Source organism: Amblyomma mixtum, chromosome 1 (assembly GCF_055824585.1).
Source record: "Amblyomma mixtum isolate Tamu chromosome 1, ASM5582458v1, whole genome shotgun sequence".
NCBI classification, from domain to species: Eukaryota; Metazoa; Arthropoda; class Arachnida; order Ixodida; family Ixodidae; genus Amblyomma; species Amblyomma mixtum.
Genome location: NC_143012.1, coordinates 142,597,687 through 142,614,215, shown reverse-complemented (window position 1 = coordinate 142,614,215; position 16,529 = coordinate 142,597,687). Strand labels below are relative to the sequence as shown.

At 49.8% G+C, this 16,529-nt stretch overlaps 1 protein-coding gene across 2 annotated transcripts in view; it reads right to left on the bottom strand.

The window, feature by feature from the left end:
* The window catches only part of LOC149367801 (putative 4-coumarate--CoA ligase 1), a 108,638-nt gene that overhangs the window by 26,273 nt on the left and 65,836 nt on the right, over positions 1 to 16,529 (bottom strand). For both annotated transcript variants that reach the window (XM_089557504.1, XM_089557498.1), the window contains 2 exons: positions 16,137 to 16,281; positions 11,638 to 11,907 (listed from right to left, as the gene is read on the bottom strand). In XM_089557504.1, coding sequence (XP_089413630.1) covers positions 11,638 to 11,907; positions 16,137 to 16,281 — 415 coding nt within the window. The remainder of the gene's footprint in view (positions 1 to 11,637; positions 11,908 to 16,136; positions 16,282 to 16,529) is intronic.

The window sequence follows — 16,529 nt, the reverse complement described above, 5'->3', positions numbered from 1 at the left end:
AACTTCCTCCCTTCCTTAAGACATGGGTCAGGTGTCCATCAAGAAGGGAGACGGTTACTGCGCCATTTCCTTCCCTCAAATACCACCATCCCTACGTTGTTGGGTCCTCGCGCTAATATTTCATCTATTTGTTGGAAATGACGCAAAGAAAAGGAAGGTATTCTCAATCAGTGCTGAAATGACTATAGACACGCAGTTTTGTTGCGTGTTTTGTCATTTCAAATGACGCCATAGTTATTAGAATACATGGTTCACCGTGCGGTATTCGCCTACTGCCAATAAATAATTTATCAAATAATTTTTTCTCCCATCAACTGAATGATGGTTTTATCAACTGAATGATGGCTATGACGTGAGTTCAACATTAGGTCGTGAGAGGCACGAGAAAACTAATACAAACGCTGATACGTTGTTTAGAGTCACTATAGCACTTTAATCAGCCGGCGGCTCCAAGACCTATAATTAAAACTAACGACGTATCAGCAGTTATATTGACGTTTTATTGCACCTCACGCGACCTAATTTCCACTACACGTCATAGTCATAGTTATGTTGGTGAAACCGAAACAGGGTCAAGAAGAAATTCAAATATACATTATTTATTATGTGTTTGGTGAATACAACGGGGTGCTCCATGTACCCCAATGTCTAGTGCATCGTTTGAAAGAAGAAAGCACGCAAGCAAAAATATGGTGCTATAATACTTTATTGAGTTAGAGCAGTCCTAACAATCTGGTTAAAGATTTACGCAAATATGTAAAAGGGTAGGAGTAATAACTCAAGATTTCACATAAACCTGACGTACAAGTCTTTAGAATTGGCGGTAGTACACTACAGAAGCGTCAATTAGGTTCCCAGGCACCAGACTTCCTGTAAATTTGCTGTCACTTATACTGGGTACCATTTTCGCACTTCCCAGCGCAGAGAGCTACGAATGGGTAAATCTATGCTCTAGAAAATCTCCTTTTGTCCGTAAACATGAGGTATGCCGGGATGCAAAAAAGTGGGGGTGAACCGGGTCCCGAACCGGTTCGGAACGGTTCCTTTGAATCGTTCCGGTTCGGGTTCAGTTCAAAGATGGCGAAAAAAATATGGGTTCGGTTCGGTTCCGGCCGAAAATTCGGGTTCGGTTCCGGGTTCGGTTCCGGTTCGACACCCTGGTTCCAACTACATCATCAACATCATCAGCCTGACTAAGCCCACTCCAGGAAAAAGGCCTCTCCCATATGTCTAATTAACCTTGTTCTTTTCCAGCTGCGGCCCCCCTATCCCCGCAGGCTTCTTATTCTCATCACAGTGGTGTGCACTGGTCTGCAACCACAGTGGTCTGCATTCGAGAACGAATAGAGGAAACAGATTGCGCAGGCGCTCCTTTTTATCAGTGTTTTTCAAGTCCGGCAATCAGAACAAACCAATCGACGCTCAATGTGCAAAGTTGAAGCATCGCAAAATCTTTCCGTTAGGTCAAGATGTTGTGTAGCAAATGGCGCTTTCTTTTAGCTTATAAAACACTTCCGTGACACCGGCAGCTAGGTAGCTATATATAGGTAACACGGTAATTTTGTCAGATAACCTGGCTGCAGCATCTTCTTGGAGCAATGCGCCTCATGTAGTGGCAAACAGACCGTGAGCTTCCTCGAAAAGATGCGCCATACTAGTCCACGCTTTTGCTTCACCGGTAATGTGTAAGCTTCGATGGCCTATTCGGATTTAATCTGGTGGAAAAAAATTGTGTCCAGTGCAGAAAAGGTGCTTTTGTAAGCTCTCGGCTTTCATACTTCACTTTTATGCGAAGCATATTGTCACGTTGTAGTGACGGCAGTCCAGCGGTCAGGAAGACACCAGAAATACTTGCAAACGAAGCTCTTTATTTGGGCTGACTTGCGCCCGCAAAAGAACTGACTCACTCGGTGGCGGCGTAAGCAACAAGCGTGCGCGTCAATGATCGAACTACGAATGCCCGCCGCTCGCGGCATCGCTCAATTTAAAGCCGGCAAAGAAACTTCCAGATAGCAGGACAAGATCATCTACAGTAATCTGGAAAAACCTAGATGCAGCCTTTCATGGCTGCGATCAATCGAGATTAGACTAGTCGCTTCTCGCGTCACGAACAAAAATGATAACAGCCCTTTCCTGCAGCCTTGAGCGTGAACGAACAAACACTACAATGATACGTGGAATTACCCCCCTTCCAAAGAAGCATCGTCTGGATGCTTTAAAATGAAAATAAACACGGAAAACGAAACTTCGAGTCCTTTAGCGTTCATAATATGGCTTCAGGCGTACGACATGTACGACTTCCGGGCGTGGGCGGCGTCGCTGAGATGCTGTCGTGGCTTCGGGGATGACTTCATAGTCGAGGTCACCGATGCGACAGAGAACCCTGTACGGGCCAAAGTAGCGTCGCAGCAACTTTTCGCTCAATCCACGGCGGCGAACTGGCGTCCATATCCAAACCCGATCACTTGGCTTGTAATGCGTGTCTCGTCGGCGCAGATTGTAGCGTCGGGCCTCGGTGTGCTGCTGGTCTTGCATGCGAAGCCGCGCAAGTCTTCGGGCTTCCTCGGCGCGATGAAGGTAGGCGGCGACGTCGAGGTTGTCTTCGTCGGAAACGTGCGGCAGCATTGCGTCGAGTGTTGTCGTGGGCTCCCTGCCGTATACCAGCTGGAATGGGGTAAACCTGGTTGTCTCCTGGACGGCAGTATTATAAGCGAAGATCACGTAGGGCAGAATGGAGTCCCACGTCTTGTGTTCGGCGTCGATGTACATGGAGAGCATGTCTGCGATGGTCTTGTTCAGGCGCTCTGTGAGTCCGTTGGTTTGTGGATGATAGGCAGGATGATAGGTCCTCCGATGGCTTGTCTGGCTGTAGTTTAAAATGGCTTGCGTCAGCTCCGCTGTAAACGCCGTTCCTCTGTCTGTGATGAGCACTTCCGGGGCGCCGTGTCGCAGGAGAATTTGTTCGACAAAAAATTTTGCGACTTCTGTTGCAGTACCACTAGGCAACGCTTTTGCTTCGGCGTGGCGGGTCATGTAGTCGGTGGCCAGGATGATCCACTTGTGTCCTGATGAAGAGGTCGGAAAGGGGCCGAGGAGGTCCATCCCTATTTGCTGAAAGGGCTTAGTTGGCGGTGGTATGGGGTTCAGGAGTCCGGCTGGTCTAGTCGGAGGCGTTTTGCGTCGCTGACACTCACGGCACGTTTTCACGTAATGGGAAACGTCGGTAGCTAGCCGTGGCCAATAGTACTTCTCCTGGATGCGGTGCAACGTGCGAGCAATCCCGAGATGTCCTGTAGTCGGCTCATCATGACATGCCTGCATAATTTCTTGCCTGAGATTTTTGGGCACGACAAGAAGATGCACTGTCCTGTTCGGCGCGAAGTTCTTCTTCAGGAGGACATTATTGTGAAGGACGAAGGACGATAGTTGCCGCTTGAACCCTCGGGGAGGCGATGCGGTCTTGCCTTTCAGATAATCAACTAGGCTTTGCAAGTCAGGATCCGAGTGCTGCTGCTGCGCGAAACTGCTGGCGCTTACCGGTCCTAAGAAAGCGTCGTCGTCTTCCTCTTCGGGTGCTGCGTCGACAGGAGCTCGTGACAAGCAGTCTGCATCGGAATGCTTGCGGCCAGATTTGTAGACTACAGTTATGTCGAATTCTTGAAGACGCAGGCTCCAACGAGCAAGGCGGCCGGAGGGATCTTTCAAATTGGCCACCCAGCACAGAGCATGGTGATCGCTCACAACCTTGAATGGTCGTCCGTATAGGTAGGGGCGAAATTTGGACGTGGCCCAAATAATGGCGAGACATTCTTTCTCTGTCGTCGAATAGTTGGCTTCGGCTCTCGACAGTGAACGGCTAGCGTACGCGATAACTTTCTCCTGTCTGCCATTTTTCTGAACGAGGACCGCTCCTAAGCCCACCCCGCTTGCATCGGTATGAACTTCGGTTTCGGCGTTTTCATCAAAGTGCCCGAGCACAGGAGGGGACTGTAAGCGGCGCTTCAGCTCGTTGAAAGCTTCCTCTTGTGGCGTTTCCCATTTAAAAGGCACGTCAGCCTTGGTAAGTTGAGTCAAAGGTTCAGCGATGCGCGAAAAGTTCTTGACGAATCGTCGGTAATAAGCGCACAATCCAAGGAATCTGCGTATAGCCTTCTTGTCATTAGGCTGTGGAAACTCTGCGATCGCAGCCGTCTTCTGGGGTCCTGGGCGAACTCCATCCTTGCTTACGACGTGACCAAGGAACAGCAGCTCCTCGTAGGCGAAGTGGCACTTCTCTGGTTTCAGTGTCAGGCCTGAAGACTTGATCATTTCCAGCACTATCCGAAGCCTTCTGAGGTGGTCTTCAAAGCTTGAGGAGAAGACAACAACGTCATCTAAGTAACCTAGGCAAATCTGCCACTTCAAGCCTGCGAGCACCGTATCCATTATTCGCTGGAACGTCGCTGGGGCAGAGCAGAGGCCGAATGGCATCACCTTGAACTCGAAGAGTCCGTCTGGCGTGATGAACGCAGTGTTCTCGCGATCTCTTTCGTCGACTTCGATTTGCCAGTAGCCGCTCTTCAGGTCCATCGATGAGAAGTACTTAGCGTTGCATAGCCGATCCAGTGTGTCGTCGATGCGGGGGAGGGGTAGACATCCTTCTTCGTAATGCTGTTCAGGCGGCGGTAATCGACGCAGAAGCGAAGGGTGCCGTCTTTCTTTTTCACTAGGACAACTGGTGCTGCCCAGGGGCTCCTTGATGGCTGGATGACGTCGTCACGTAGCATTTCCTCAACTTGCTTGCGGATAGCTTGGCGTTCTAGCGGCGATACGCGGTAGGGGCTCTGTCGCAGTGGTCGTGCGTGTTCGTCTGTGACAATGCGGTACTTGGCAAGCCGGGTTCGTCGCACATTCGATGCTGATGAGAAGCAATCGGTGTACCGTTGAAGAAGACTGCGTATTTTGTCTTGTCTGCTCCGGGGTAATGCCGGGTTGATGTCGAACGTGGGTTGATGGCCTTGGTCAGATGGTTCTGCGGGTTGGTCGGGTAGGGCAAATACGTCTCTGATGTCTGCCAGCTCGTCGAGGAAAGCGATCGTCGTACCTTTGTTTAGATGCCGGTATTCTTCCGTGAAGTTGGTTAGCAACACCTGGGCTTGGCCATTTCAGATTTCGGCGACTCCCCTCGCGACGCCAAATCCTCGATCCAGGAGTAACTGGGTGTTCCCCTCGATAACGCCTTCGGCATTTTCGATGTCTCCAGTACCTATGCCGACGAGAACACTTGATCGGGGCGGCACACTCAATGCTTCATCGAGGACGTTTAAGGCAACGTGATGAGTCGCGCCCGTCGCAACATCTATGGCTTTTTCCGTGGAAAGCTTGATCGACTTAGATCGAAGGTCGATGATCGCCCGATGTTCGTTCAGGAAGTCCATTCACAAAATCACTTCTCTCGAGCATTGCTGTAGGATCAGGAAGGCTGTCGCATAGGTAATCCCATTTAAAGAAACTCTCGCGGTGCAGCGTCCTGACGGCGTAATCAGGTTGCCACCTGCGGTGCGGATCAGCGGGCCATCCCAGGTTGTTGTTACCTTCCTGAGTCGGACAGCGAGTGGCCCACTCATGACGGAGTAGTCAGCTCCGGTGTCCACCAAGGCAGTAACCGCGTGATCGTCGATCATAACTTCAAGGTCACTTGTTCGCGTTTTCGCATTCACGTTGTCTTCGGTGTACGATCTCGGCTTCGTCGAGTAGTGAGGCTGCGGTGGGCGTACTGCGACATTACTTCACTGGGCAACGGTAAAAGCTTCGCCGCGTCGTCGTCGTCGTCGTCGGTGTCGTCGTCGTCGGAGCTGTCGTCGTCGGAGCTGTCGTCGTCGGTGTTGTCGTCGTCGGTGTTGTCGTCGTCGGTGTTGTCGTCGTCGGTGTTGTCGTCGTCGGTGTTGTCGTCGTAGTTGAGGCATGGTCTTGAGTACTCGTCGATGGAGGATCTTTATCATTGCGCTTAGAAGCAACCTCACCTGCCGAGGCTGCTTGATTTAGTTTAACCTTCGGGGGCTGGGGGAGCGTCCACGCATGGCGTGACCTCGGCTAGGAGATAAAAAGCGCGGGGACGATGGCGACGGGGAACGTGATAGGCGGCTCGGCGATGAGTATTCTTCCCGACGCAAAAACTCCTCGATTTCGGCTGGTCACTGGCCGGGTCGGGGTCGTGGAGCGTCGTAAGAGAACCCACGGATGCCCAGTCTTCTGTATGGGCAGTGCCGGAGGACGTGACCGGCTTCGCCACAGTGGAAGCATAGTGGGCGGCGCTGGTCGGGAGTTCTCCACTCCTCGCATTTCCTTGGCTGCGCGCGTCGCTCGTAGAACGGGCGGGTTGGGGCGAGTGGGCGGCGGTCCAACGCAGCTGGCTGAGGGTGATAGGGGCTTGGGTCCCGTCGTCGAGGTGCAGGACGGCGCACAGCTGCGGCGTACGTCATGGCTGGGGGCTGCATAGGCTGCATGGGTGTCGGCGTCACACCCAAGGCCTGTTGAACCTCGTCCCGGATGACGTCAGTGAGCGATGAAGGTTGCGGCTGCGTTCCCGTTGGCAGCAATCGTCTTAGCTCCTCTCGCAGAACTTCACGTATAACCTCCCGCAGGTTATCGTTGTTAGCGGTATCCATGCAGCTTGCTGACAAAAAACGCTGCTGGCGGTCACACTGGCGGGCTCGGGGGTCAAGAGTTTTCTCCATTGTGGATGCCTCTTCTACGAATTCCGCGACGGTTTTCGGTGGGTTGCGAACAAGGCCGGCAAATAGCAACCCCGCATAAGCAATAACACCCCGCATAAGCAACTTCACCTTCTCTTCTTCCTTCATGCTCGCGTCGGCACGCCGGAAGAGACGCTTCATTTCCTCAGTGTACACAGCAACGGTCTCGTTTGGGTGTTGTATGCGAAACTATACCAGCTGCTGGGCTCTCTCCTTTCGCACGACTTTCGTGAAGGTCTTTAGAAGTTGCTCCTTGAAGGTTTCCCAGTTTTTTAGGTTAGCTTCCTCATTCTCAAACCAGACTTTTGCTGGTCCTTCCAAGGCGAAGAAGACGTACCTAAGTTTCGTGGCATCGTCCCAGTTGTTGAAGATAGCCACACGGTCGAACTGCTCCAGCCATTCTTCGGGGTCGGTGCCAGGCGAAGCGTCGAAGGTTGGTGGCACCCGGGGCTGGTGAAGAATGATTGGAGTCGTCGTCTGGGGCAAGCTCATGGTAGACGTTGCGGCTGGCTTCCCCTTCCGGGTAGCGTCCGGCAGATTCCCGAACTCTGGTGCGTCCCCTTGTAGGCGTCGGCTAGCGCGGTGGACTGGACTCAGGTCCTGCGGTTGATGACTCAGAGGGCTGGGGTCACGGCTTGTAGGGGATGTCCGGTACATGGAAGGCTACCCAGCACCTCCACCAGATGTCACGTTGTAGTGACGGCAGTCCAGCGGTCAGGAAGACACCAGAAATACTTGCAAACGAAGCTCTTTATTTGGGCTGACTTGCGCCCGCAAAAGAACTGACTCGCTCGGTGGCGGCGTAAGCAACAAGCGTGCTCGTCAATCGTCGAACTACGAATGCCCGCCGCTCGCTTCATCGCTCAATTTAAAGCCGGCAAAGAAACTTCCAGATAGCAGGACAAGATCATCTACAGTAATCTGGAAAAACCTAGATGCAGCCTTTCATGGCTGCGATCAATCGAGATTAGACTGGTCGCTTCTCGCGTCACGAACAAAATTGATAACAGCCCTTTCCTGCAGCCTTGAGCGTGAACGAACAAACACTACAATTGATGATACGTGGCAATATTACTAGAGGTACACACAGCCCTTCGCCGTGGTTACTCGCCGTGCACACCACGTGGTACAGTGACGTCACACCACGTGACATACCACGTGACACATGACGTCACGACAGAGGAAGACGGAGGTACACTACAGCCCTTCGCCGTGGTTACGCGCCGTGGTTACGCGCCGTGCACACCACGTGGTACTGTGGCGTCACACCACGTGACATACCACGTGACACATGACGTCACGACAGAGGAAGACGGAGGTACAGTCGTGAAAAATATGAGTGGGGAACACAGTTGGAGCATTCATTTATTGATTACTCCGTTATTATTTGTGACAAGCGCAGTTTTTCTCTCTCTTTAACTAGTTTTCGTATGCGCCTACAATATCCCAATGTCGTTGTGCAATTTAGTAGAGAAATAACCAAGAAATTTGCAGATTTCTGCGTGAAGTTTGTTCCCTCTCATGTTTTTCACGACTGTACACTACAGCCCTTCGCCGTGGTTACACGCCGTGCACACCACGTGGTAAAATGACGTCACGACAGAGGAAGATGAGGGTCCACCTCGCGCCGTCGCTGTGGTTGCACGCCGTGCAGACCACGTGGTACAGTGACGTCACACCACGTGACATACTACGTGACACATGACGTCACGACAGATCGCCGTCACGCGCTGGGAGAGGGAGAACGATGCCATCGCACAGACACCGGAATGTCCTCGAGCGGCATTCCCGCGCATTTAGAACGCGCGTTCACACTCGGTGTAGGTGAAACGCTCGCTCCACCGGGCAGGTGGACGCGGCTTCCGTGGAAATCCAGGCGCCCACCCAACGCGCGTCTCGGGGTTAGTCGGCGTACCGCTGTAGCCATGCCGTTGTCTTCCCCCAAGACGAAGGCTTCTAGTGGTTGTATTAAAATGACCAAGTATTCAACCAAGGAAAGCCATGTATTACCAAGCCTAGCCATCAATATGCTTCGCATCTGACCAGGGTTAACCAAGTTAAGCCTCAGCCATTTTTTTTTCTTACTGAGTGCTTGCGCTTTTTCATCGGTTTTTGTCATTTTGTCTGTAAGCAACTACGAATTAACTCAACGCAACGCATTTAATGAATGTTATAGCGCAACAATCTAAAAAAATAGTCGCAAGAAATGGTTCTCAGGTTACTTTATTCAAGGCGATAAAGTCAGTTAAAACAAACAACGAAGGGCTTTCATGCACTGTTGAAGAAAAATCAAAGGTACGCGCAAAAAACTCGATCTAGCCTTGTGCCCACAGAAGTGTTTATTGCGCTCACGATGTACGGCCCTACTGCCACGGAAACTCGAAATTAATGAATGTTCAAAATGATGGGCGGTCATTCCAGGTTTTCTTGATGTATCCTAAGGACATGTTCTGCGCTGCAAAACGTAGTTCATGCGATATAAAACGCCAAATAGGTGTGCGAAGCCCTCACCGTCCAGTCGAAACCAACAACTGATCCATAAAAATCGCTTCAAATTTCTTGTCTGAGAACAAAGACTCTCCAAGATGCGCTACTGGCATGTAGATGCGGAATGTGGCAATGAACCTGTCATTCAGCAGGAGCACGTTAGAGAAGTTGAATTCGAATTTCGGCGCCAAAAACGCAGCGCAAAACAAAACTGTAGAGGGCTAGCATACGCCATGTGTGTTTATTCCCCCCTCCCCCCTCCTTTCTTTGCGGCTAAGGGAGGTGAGCTTCGCCGTTCAGCGGGCCCCAAGGAGGTCCGTGGATGCGCGCGGTCTCATTAGGAGCGCCCATCTTTCTGTCCCCTGTGTCGCCGCGGCAGATCCCGGAGAGCCCCCGGCGGGGGGGCTGCGAGGAGGGTGCAAAGCGGGCAGCAGCCAGAGAGGGAGCGGCCGGCTCACCCAAGCCTCCCATTGTCCCCTTTCAGAGAAGGACGCGTGTTTCTCGCCGGGGCCGCTTTGTGCCAGTGCACAAAGAGCCAAGAGCCATAAAAATGTCAACGCCGCCGTTTCATCTTACGCCGATAGCTCACCGCGGCTTGACAAACACCCCTTGCGGCCCAATTAAGATTCGAGCGCTTCGTTCGGAGGTTCGACCGCTTTTCTTTTGAAAAGAGAACACTGCTGAACGAAGCGGGGCCAGGCGCGTCCGGATGAATGGGAGCTGTGGGCGGCGGTGCAGCTGGCTGGCGTCCGGTATAGCCCCGAGGCTCGACAATTCGGTCTCAAGAAACGGGAGCGCGCAGAAGACACCACCGGACAGAACGAGCACCGCCACCTGCTTAATTGGGGACAGTGGCGGCCACTTGACTTATGTCGCCGCCCGGGCCCCGGAGGACGGCTGGTGGCTTCGGCAGTCCATTGTGATCCGACTCTTATCGGAAAGTGGATCTGCGCTCCCGGGTGTTGTTTGCGACAGTCGCAGCTGGGTTGGGGCCGATAATTGCCCTAGTGCCGGGAAGCGTCAAGGTCACGGGTACTGGGGAGACAGACGTACCCGTGGAAGTGTCTTGCTATGTTGTTTTGTGTGTTTTGCTTCGTCTTGCTTAGGGGAGGGAGTTGGTCTGATATAGTGGGAGTGTTTTGCTATGTTGTTTGTAAGTATTTTGCTTTTCTTTCCATAGGGGAGAGAGTTTGTTTAATACGGTGGAAGTGTGGGGCGGGGCACGTAACCCAGGGGGCCAATCCGTATGTGCGTGCATTCTCGGAATGTACCATGTTTTAGGTGAAAATGATGCCCTTTTTACAATATGTATATTTGAGAGAGGGCTATGTGCCTTAAGGAAGTTGGAGGGCGGGTCACACGCCTAATAACCAATCGTGTTAAGGGTTTGACACCATTGGATGCTGATGAATGTGGGTCGGGCCCATGTGTCCTTAAAACTGGGTCCCGGAGTCCGGAAAGGGGGTTCTGGGCTACGAAGATAGATGTCACGCATCTTCGGCTATGCTGAGTAGGGGCCTCCCCTAAATGTTAGCCAGTTCCATGTTGTTGTTGTGCTCACTGCTCAACTTGTATATATATGTAAACTATTGTATATAAAGCTTCAATTTATATCCCCTGCAAGTTCTCTGTTGTTTGCAAGTATCGTCTCCAATAGTCCTTCAGCCTTCAAGTCATTATAACAAGCCGTCTCCGACGGGGCACCCCTGGTGCAAAGGAAGAAAGAAGAGGAAAAGAACCTATTCGCCTTTGGTTGTTTAGGCGAAACTTTACTAAAACTATGCGCTTCGGTTGTTGTGCCCTCATGCTGGATGCTTCTTCCTTGGTAGTACGGGTTGCCTATTTGCATTTATAGGGAAAAAGCCCATTGCAAGCTGGCTACTGCACTATGCTGCACTGGACACTGCAGAGCATCTAACGAAACCGTCGTAAGGTGGAGTGCTTCAAGCAATAAAATATTTCTGGTCTCATGCTAAAAAAAACAGCGTGTCGAAATGCATTGAGATGAATAGAGGTGGCAGTGGGTCAGTGGGCCGTCTTGTCTAAGGGAGTTCGATCGGAAGGTGGCTGGTGGGGAGCGGCTTCACTCTCCTAGGCCACAGACGTCAGCTTTTTGTTATTGTGACCCTACGGTTACTTTCACCATAAAACATTCGACACGAAAAAGGCGCGTTCGACAATGAGTGGGATAATCACATATCGTGCAAGGTGGTGTTCCTATGAGCCTATCATTATTTAAAAGTATAAAGGGTCAGTGGCTGCGATTTGTGCGTATAAACGAGTCCACCCTACAAAAGACTGCTTTGTGTATAGGACAAGCACAAGAAGCAAGTAGCCTCGCCCTTGTACGCGCCGCTTCCCGGCTGACTGTCGTGTCATACGTGGTGGGGGTCGGACTGGCGCATGGAGCACTCACGTTCCACAGTTCCCCTGATGCTCTTGGCGAGCTGGTGGCGGTCGCGCTGGCTGCCTTCTTCCGTGAGCACGACGGCCGCAGCGGGCGCCTCGCCCAACTCGTTGTGCGGGAGGCCCACCACGCACACCTCGGCGATGTCACCCCCGTGTTGGCGAAGCAGCAGCTCTTCCAGTTCAGCCGGGACCACCTGGTTGGCCATGCATTTTATCATCTGCTTGAGCCGGTCGACGATGTAGAACCGCCCGTCTTCGTCGTAGTAACCGGCATCACCTGCAAGGAGAGAGTCGGGTGAACACAGAGGGGTGGAGGAGGAGGGGCGGGAGGGCAGTGATTTAGAATAACTTCCTGTGCGTATATTTTGGCTAGCCACTCAGAAATGTACACAAAGAAAACACGATCAGCGCAAACAACGAGAGTTATTCGTGCGGGCTTTCGTGTCTAATTCTTCCATGCGTCGCTGCACTGATGTGTCCACCATCCCCCAGCCAATCCAGCAAAGCGGCAGTGAGTTCAGCCGCGGACCGTCATGCAGCTCACCTTTGTGTCCTCCATCTCAGCGCCTCCATGCAGCGTTCTTTACATGCTATGATGCGTACATGCGGTGGCTTGCTCTGCTTCAGAATAACCCAGCAAGTTTTATCCTTGAATAAAGCATCGTGCTATACGCATTCATCATTTGCAGTTATGTTTCAAGCCTTTTAGTGCGAAAGCACTGATCCAGTGGTTCTTACCCGAGCAAAATCGCATAAATTCCTCCTGTGGCCGCGCGTGCCATCTTACGCCGTGCTTTCGCATTCTATGGGAATGTTGTAAACAATCTCTCACTTTCTACTTACCCAAAGAAAAAGAGAATTAGTCCACTTTGATTTGAATAATTTTGAATACTTTTTCCTTTAAGAGCAGCGGCAATACAAACAGTTGTCTGCAGTTTTGGGAGCAGTTTGAAAACGCTCCCAAAACGCTCTGCAGTTTTGGGAGCGTTTTAAATTAAATACCACCTAGAAAGTGGAGCCTAGCACAAGCTTTTAAAGGCTGGTGCACTTAAATTCTTAAATATGGGAGTCACTTGAAAACCGCTGGGAGAAAAATTCCTTCTTTAAACCATGTTCGTCTCGCATAGCCACTGTAAAACTTAAGAGACTTACTTTATCTTTTACAGCGCAATTAAAAGGCGTTTTGCGACAAACAAGAAAATATATCGTTCGGGCTGCCGCATCAGATCACCTGTATTGTGCTGATAGGAATCTAGGAAGATCTAGGAATCTAGGATAGCAAGACCATGCGACTTGATAATCCAACGTTTAAGACGTCATACCTTACATTCACAAACTGTCCCATCGGGTCAAAAAGTGTGCGGGACGCGTTGGCATTTGAGTGGTCTTTTCTGTCTGCACCCAACAAACTCAGTGCCTAGTGCCAGCGCGTCAACAATGACGAACCATCGCACGCCACGTGTGGCATCAACCATCAAGGACGCTACACTGACTGTCAGTGCGGTGTGGTCTATGACGTGCCGCTCTCGTGTGGTAAAACGTACGTCGGGCAAACAGGCCGCTGTCTTAACACCAGACTAAGCGAGCACGCCAGATTACATTCTACAGGAACTGGCAGCAATCTGGCCATACACTGCAAAAACTGCCAGTCAAAAAACTGCACACCTTTCTTGGACCGCACGAGCGTTATTAAGAAATATAGATCGAAAAGAGCAAGGGAAGTCTTCGAGGCACTAACCATTCAACAGAGAGGACAGAACTTCGTCAGCAAGCCATCCATTAAGCTACTTGACAAAGAAATTCACTATCTTTGTGACTTGTGCATGCACTTGCAATGACTGCACTTCATGTATCTGAGTGTCTGTTTATCTTTATGTTTTGTATTCTTACTTTCTGGATATATATTTCCCTTCTGGTGGAATAAAAATCTAGTTGCTAATAGCGCCTTGTGCTGTGTTGTTCTTCCTTCGTCCCGTGTCTAGCGCTGTTTTACTTATATAGGAATCTCACCTGTCTTACTGCGTCGCTTTTTTAATGAGATGCTCTGAATGAAAAATCTTCATGCCACGATAAAGCTGTCTGGTGACGCTTCAAAGCAGCGTCGTTTTAGCGTCTGATCTAAATCGTATCTGCAGACGCCGAGCGCACATAATCACTAGGAGACGACGAGACATTCAAGAACACCTCTAAGAGCTGTTCGTCCTTCTGACTGGTTAAAAAGTCCTCAACTTGCAAGCAATTGCTCAGATGAAATATTGCTTCGCATGTGACCATCCACGAGCCGCTGCAGCACTCTCTGTGTATGGCAAATAGGCACAGCGTCCTTATGGGCACAGGTATAGGACAGCCATCCTGTTCATGTCCATTTTTTTTTCGCAAAACTGCCGCTTAAAGTACGTTGTGAGTCTGGAGAAACTCGTTACTTCACGAAGAAAACCTTTCCTCAGTGCACTGCATGCTCGCTGCTCTAAAATAACTGTCCAGTAAGTAATCTGCGTTTGTGCACATGACTTTTCCAGAATTTTTTAATAGTTCAGTTTTTAGGATATGGATGATACCGGTAGTATTTGAAAATGCTGCAGTACCGAATGTCACGGCCATTTTTTGTCTAGAAAAAATAATCGATTTTCCTGAAGCCAGAAATAAAAAGGTAGGCCACGCAAAAAAAAAGGAAGTGCAGCTCGGTGCTGTCGTTTCGTCTCTCTTGCGGTAAAAAGTTCTTTAAATAACACAGTACCTGGTTTCTCTTTGCGGAAACAGATTTGCGTGATTCATAATAAATAATTAGGCATATATTCATTTGACAGAAAAATAAGGATGCAATTCCGCGAGCGTGAATATACGCGGAATGCGTGAATTCCTAAAGCTTTTGAGCCTATATTACTGCTTTCATGAAATGGGGGGGGGGTCCTAAACTCACACCAAACCAGATTTTTCTCGACAGTAGAACGCAATGCGTGTCTAAAAGGGTTAAAACCGAACTACCCTTTCTGACAGGGGGAGTTCAGTTCTGCTTGGATAATTTTGCTAACGTTTCTAACGGGAAACACAAGCGAAACCAATACATATCAAGCAGACTGATCTGATAGAAGACTGTAGCTATATGCTTTCACAATGGCGCGTTGGAAAAAAATTCTCTCCCTCTCCCGTAACCGAGAGTAGAGTAAGCATGAAATGTTTACGGGCCTAATGTCATTTCGGTGGACACCCGAACCGCACCGTACAGGAAGGGAGGAACGCCACCACCCGTTCAGCGCGATGCCCTGCCATTTGAACGCAAGGTTTTTTGAGGCAAGGAAATGGCGCAGTAATTCTCTGCCATCTCGGTGGACACCCGAACCGCACCGTAATGGAAGGGAGGAACGCCACCACCCGTTCGGCGCGATGCCTTGCCCTTTGAACGCAGCGATTCTCCCCCGAGCCCCTGTGCGCCTGCGCGGCTTTGCTTCTATGCGCGAAGCCCCTAAGAGATCACGTGTGACAACGAAGTGTATCGTGGCATTTATGTGCTTTTTCCACGCGTTATTAGAAATCGGAAATTATAATTCCGTGCATTATCAAACGCACAGCGACTGATACCTTGATAAACATTGAGAAGGCATTGGCAGCAGTTATTTCTTGTGACTCCTTTGGAGACCAACCGGCGCTTGCATGCTGGTCGCGTAGGAGGGCTTACAGAGTCTCGTTAAATCTCGTTAAGTCTCGTACGGTGCCCGGATGTTCTCGTTTCAGAGCCAGGATGACTGGAATTCAGTGCCCGGATGACTGGAATTCAGTGCCCGGATGACTGGAATTCGATGCCCGTATGAGTGGATTTCAATGCCCGTATGAGTGGATTTCAATGCCCGTATGAGTGGATTTCAATGCCCGTATGAGTGGATTTCAATGCCCGTATGAGTGGATTTCAATACCCGGATGAGTGGATTTCAGTGCCCGGATGATGGCTCTCGGTCTCGGCGTGACGTCACCATACTGCCGACAACGGGGGCTAAAAGCATTTCATGCTTAATATAAATCAATTTACCTGACGGGACATTTCATGCCTCGTGAAAGTTTCTTTTTTCGCAACTTGGGCGGCAGAGGAGTAAATAAACACCCGGACACGTGTTATCACGATCTCAAATTTAAGCTTGATCGGCTATGACATATATCATATTTTTATTGTTTTTGTGTGCACACTATTTCATTATTAGTACATAGCATTGGTAAGAGCTTGAACTTGCACTTCGCCAAACCTTTCTACTTTCTTGCCAAAGTTGTCTATTTTTCTTCTCTTGGGTGATTCTTTTGTTCATGCATGTATTCTGGACGCTAGGACAACGCATTTTTGTTTTTATTGTTTTGTTTGCGTAACCAAAGCGCATTTTACCCTTTCTCTAAGCGTAAGAATAAAAACTGTGAGTAGTGCACCTGTAGGAGCATCGACAATTAGATTCCCTGTTTTTGCAGCCACTAGTGCATTCAGTTCACAAAAGAATTGAAAGCAACATGCCAACCACTGCGTACCTGACTTACACCACCCTTCCTTGTCGTAGAGCTCAGCAGTTTCTTTGGGCCTCTTGTAGTAAGTCTTGACCGCAGATATATTCCGGTAGCAGATCTCTCCTGTTTCATATGGTCCAAGTTTCAGACCAGTGGCAACATCTACCACCTAGAATATAACAAAAAATGGCGTTAAACGCTGTGAAACCAAAAAGAAGAGCTTGGTATAAAAAAACAATGCACAAAGACAAACACCTTTCAGCAAATATTTAAAATTATATATATATATATATATATATATATATATATATATATATATATATATATATATATATATATATATATATATATATATTATTTGGCTTACTGCCAAACCCATGGGGGTCATTACAGGAGTGGGTTGAAAACAAAGGAAAA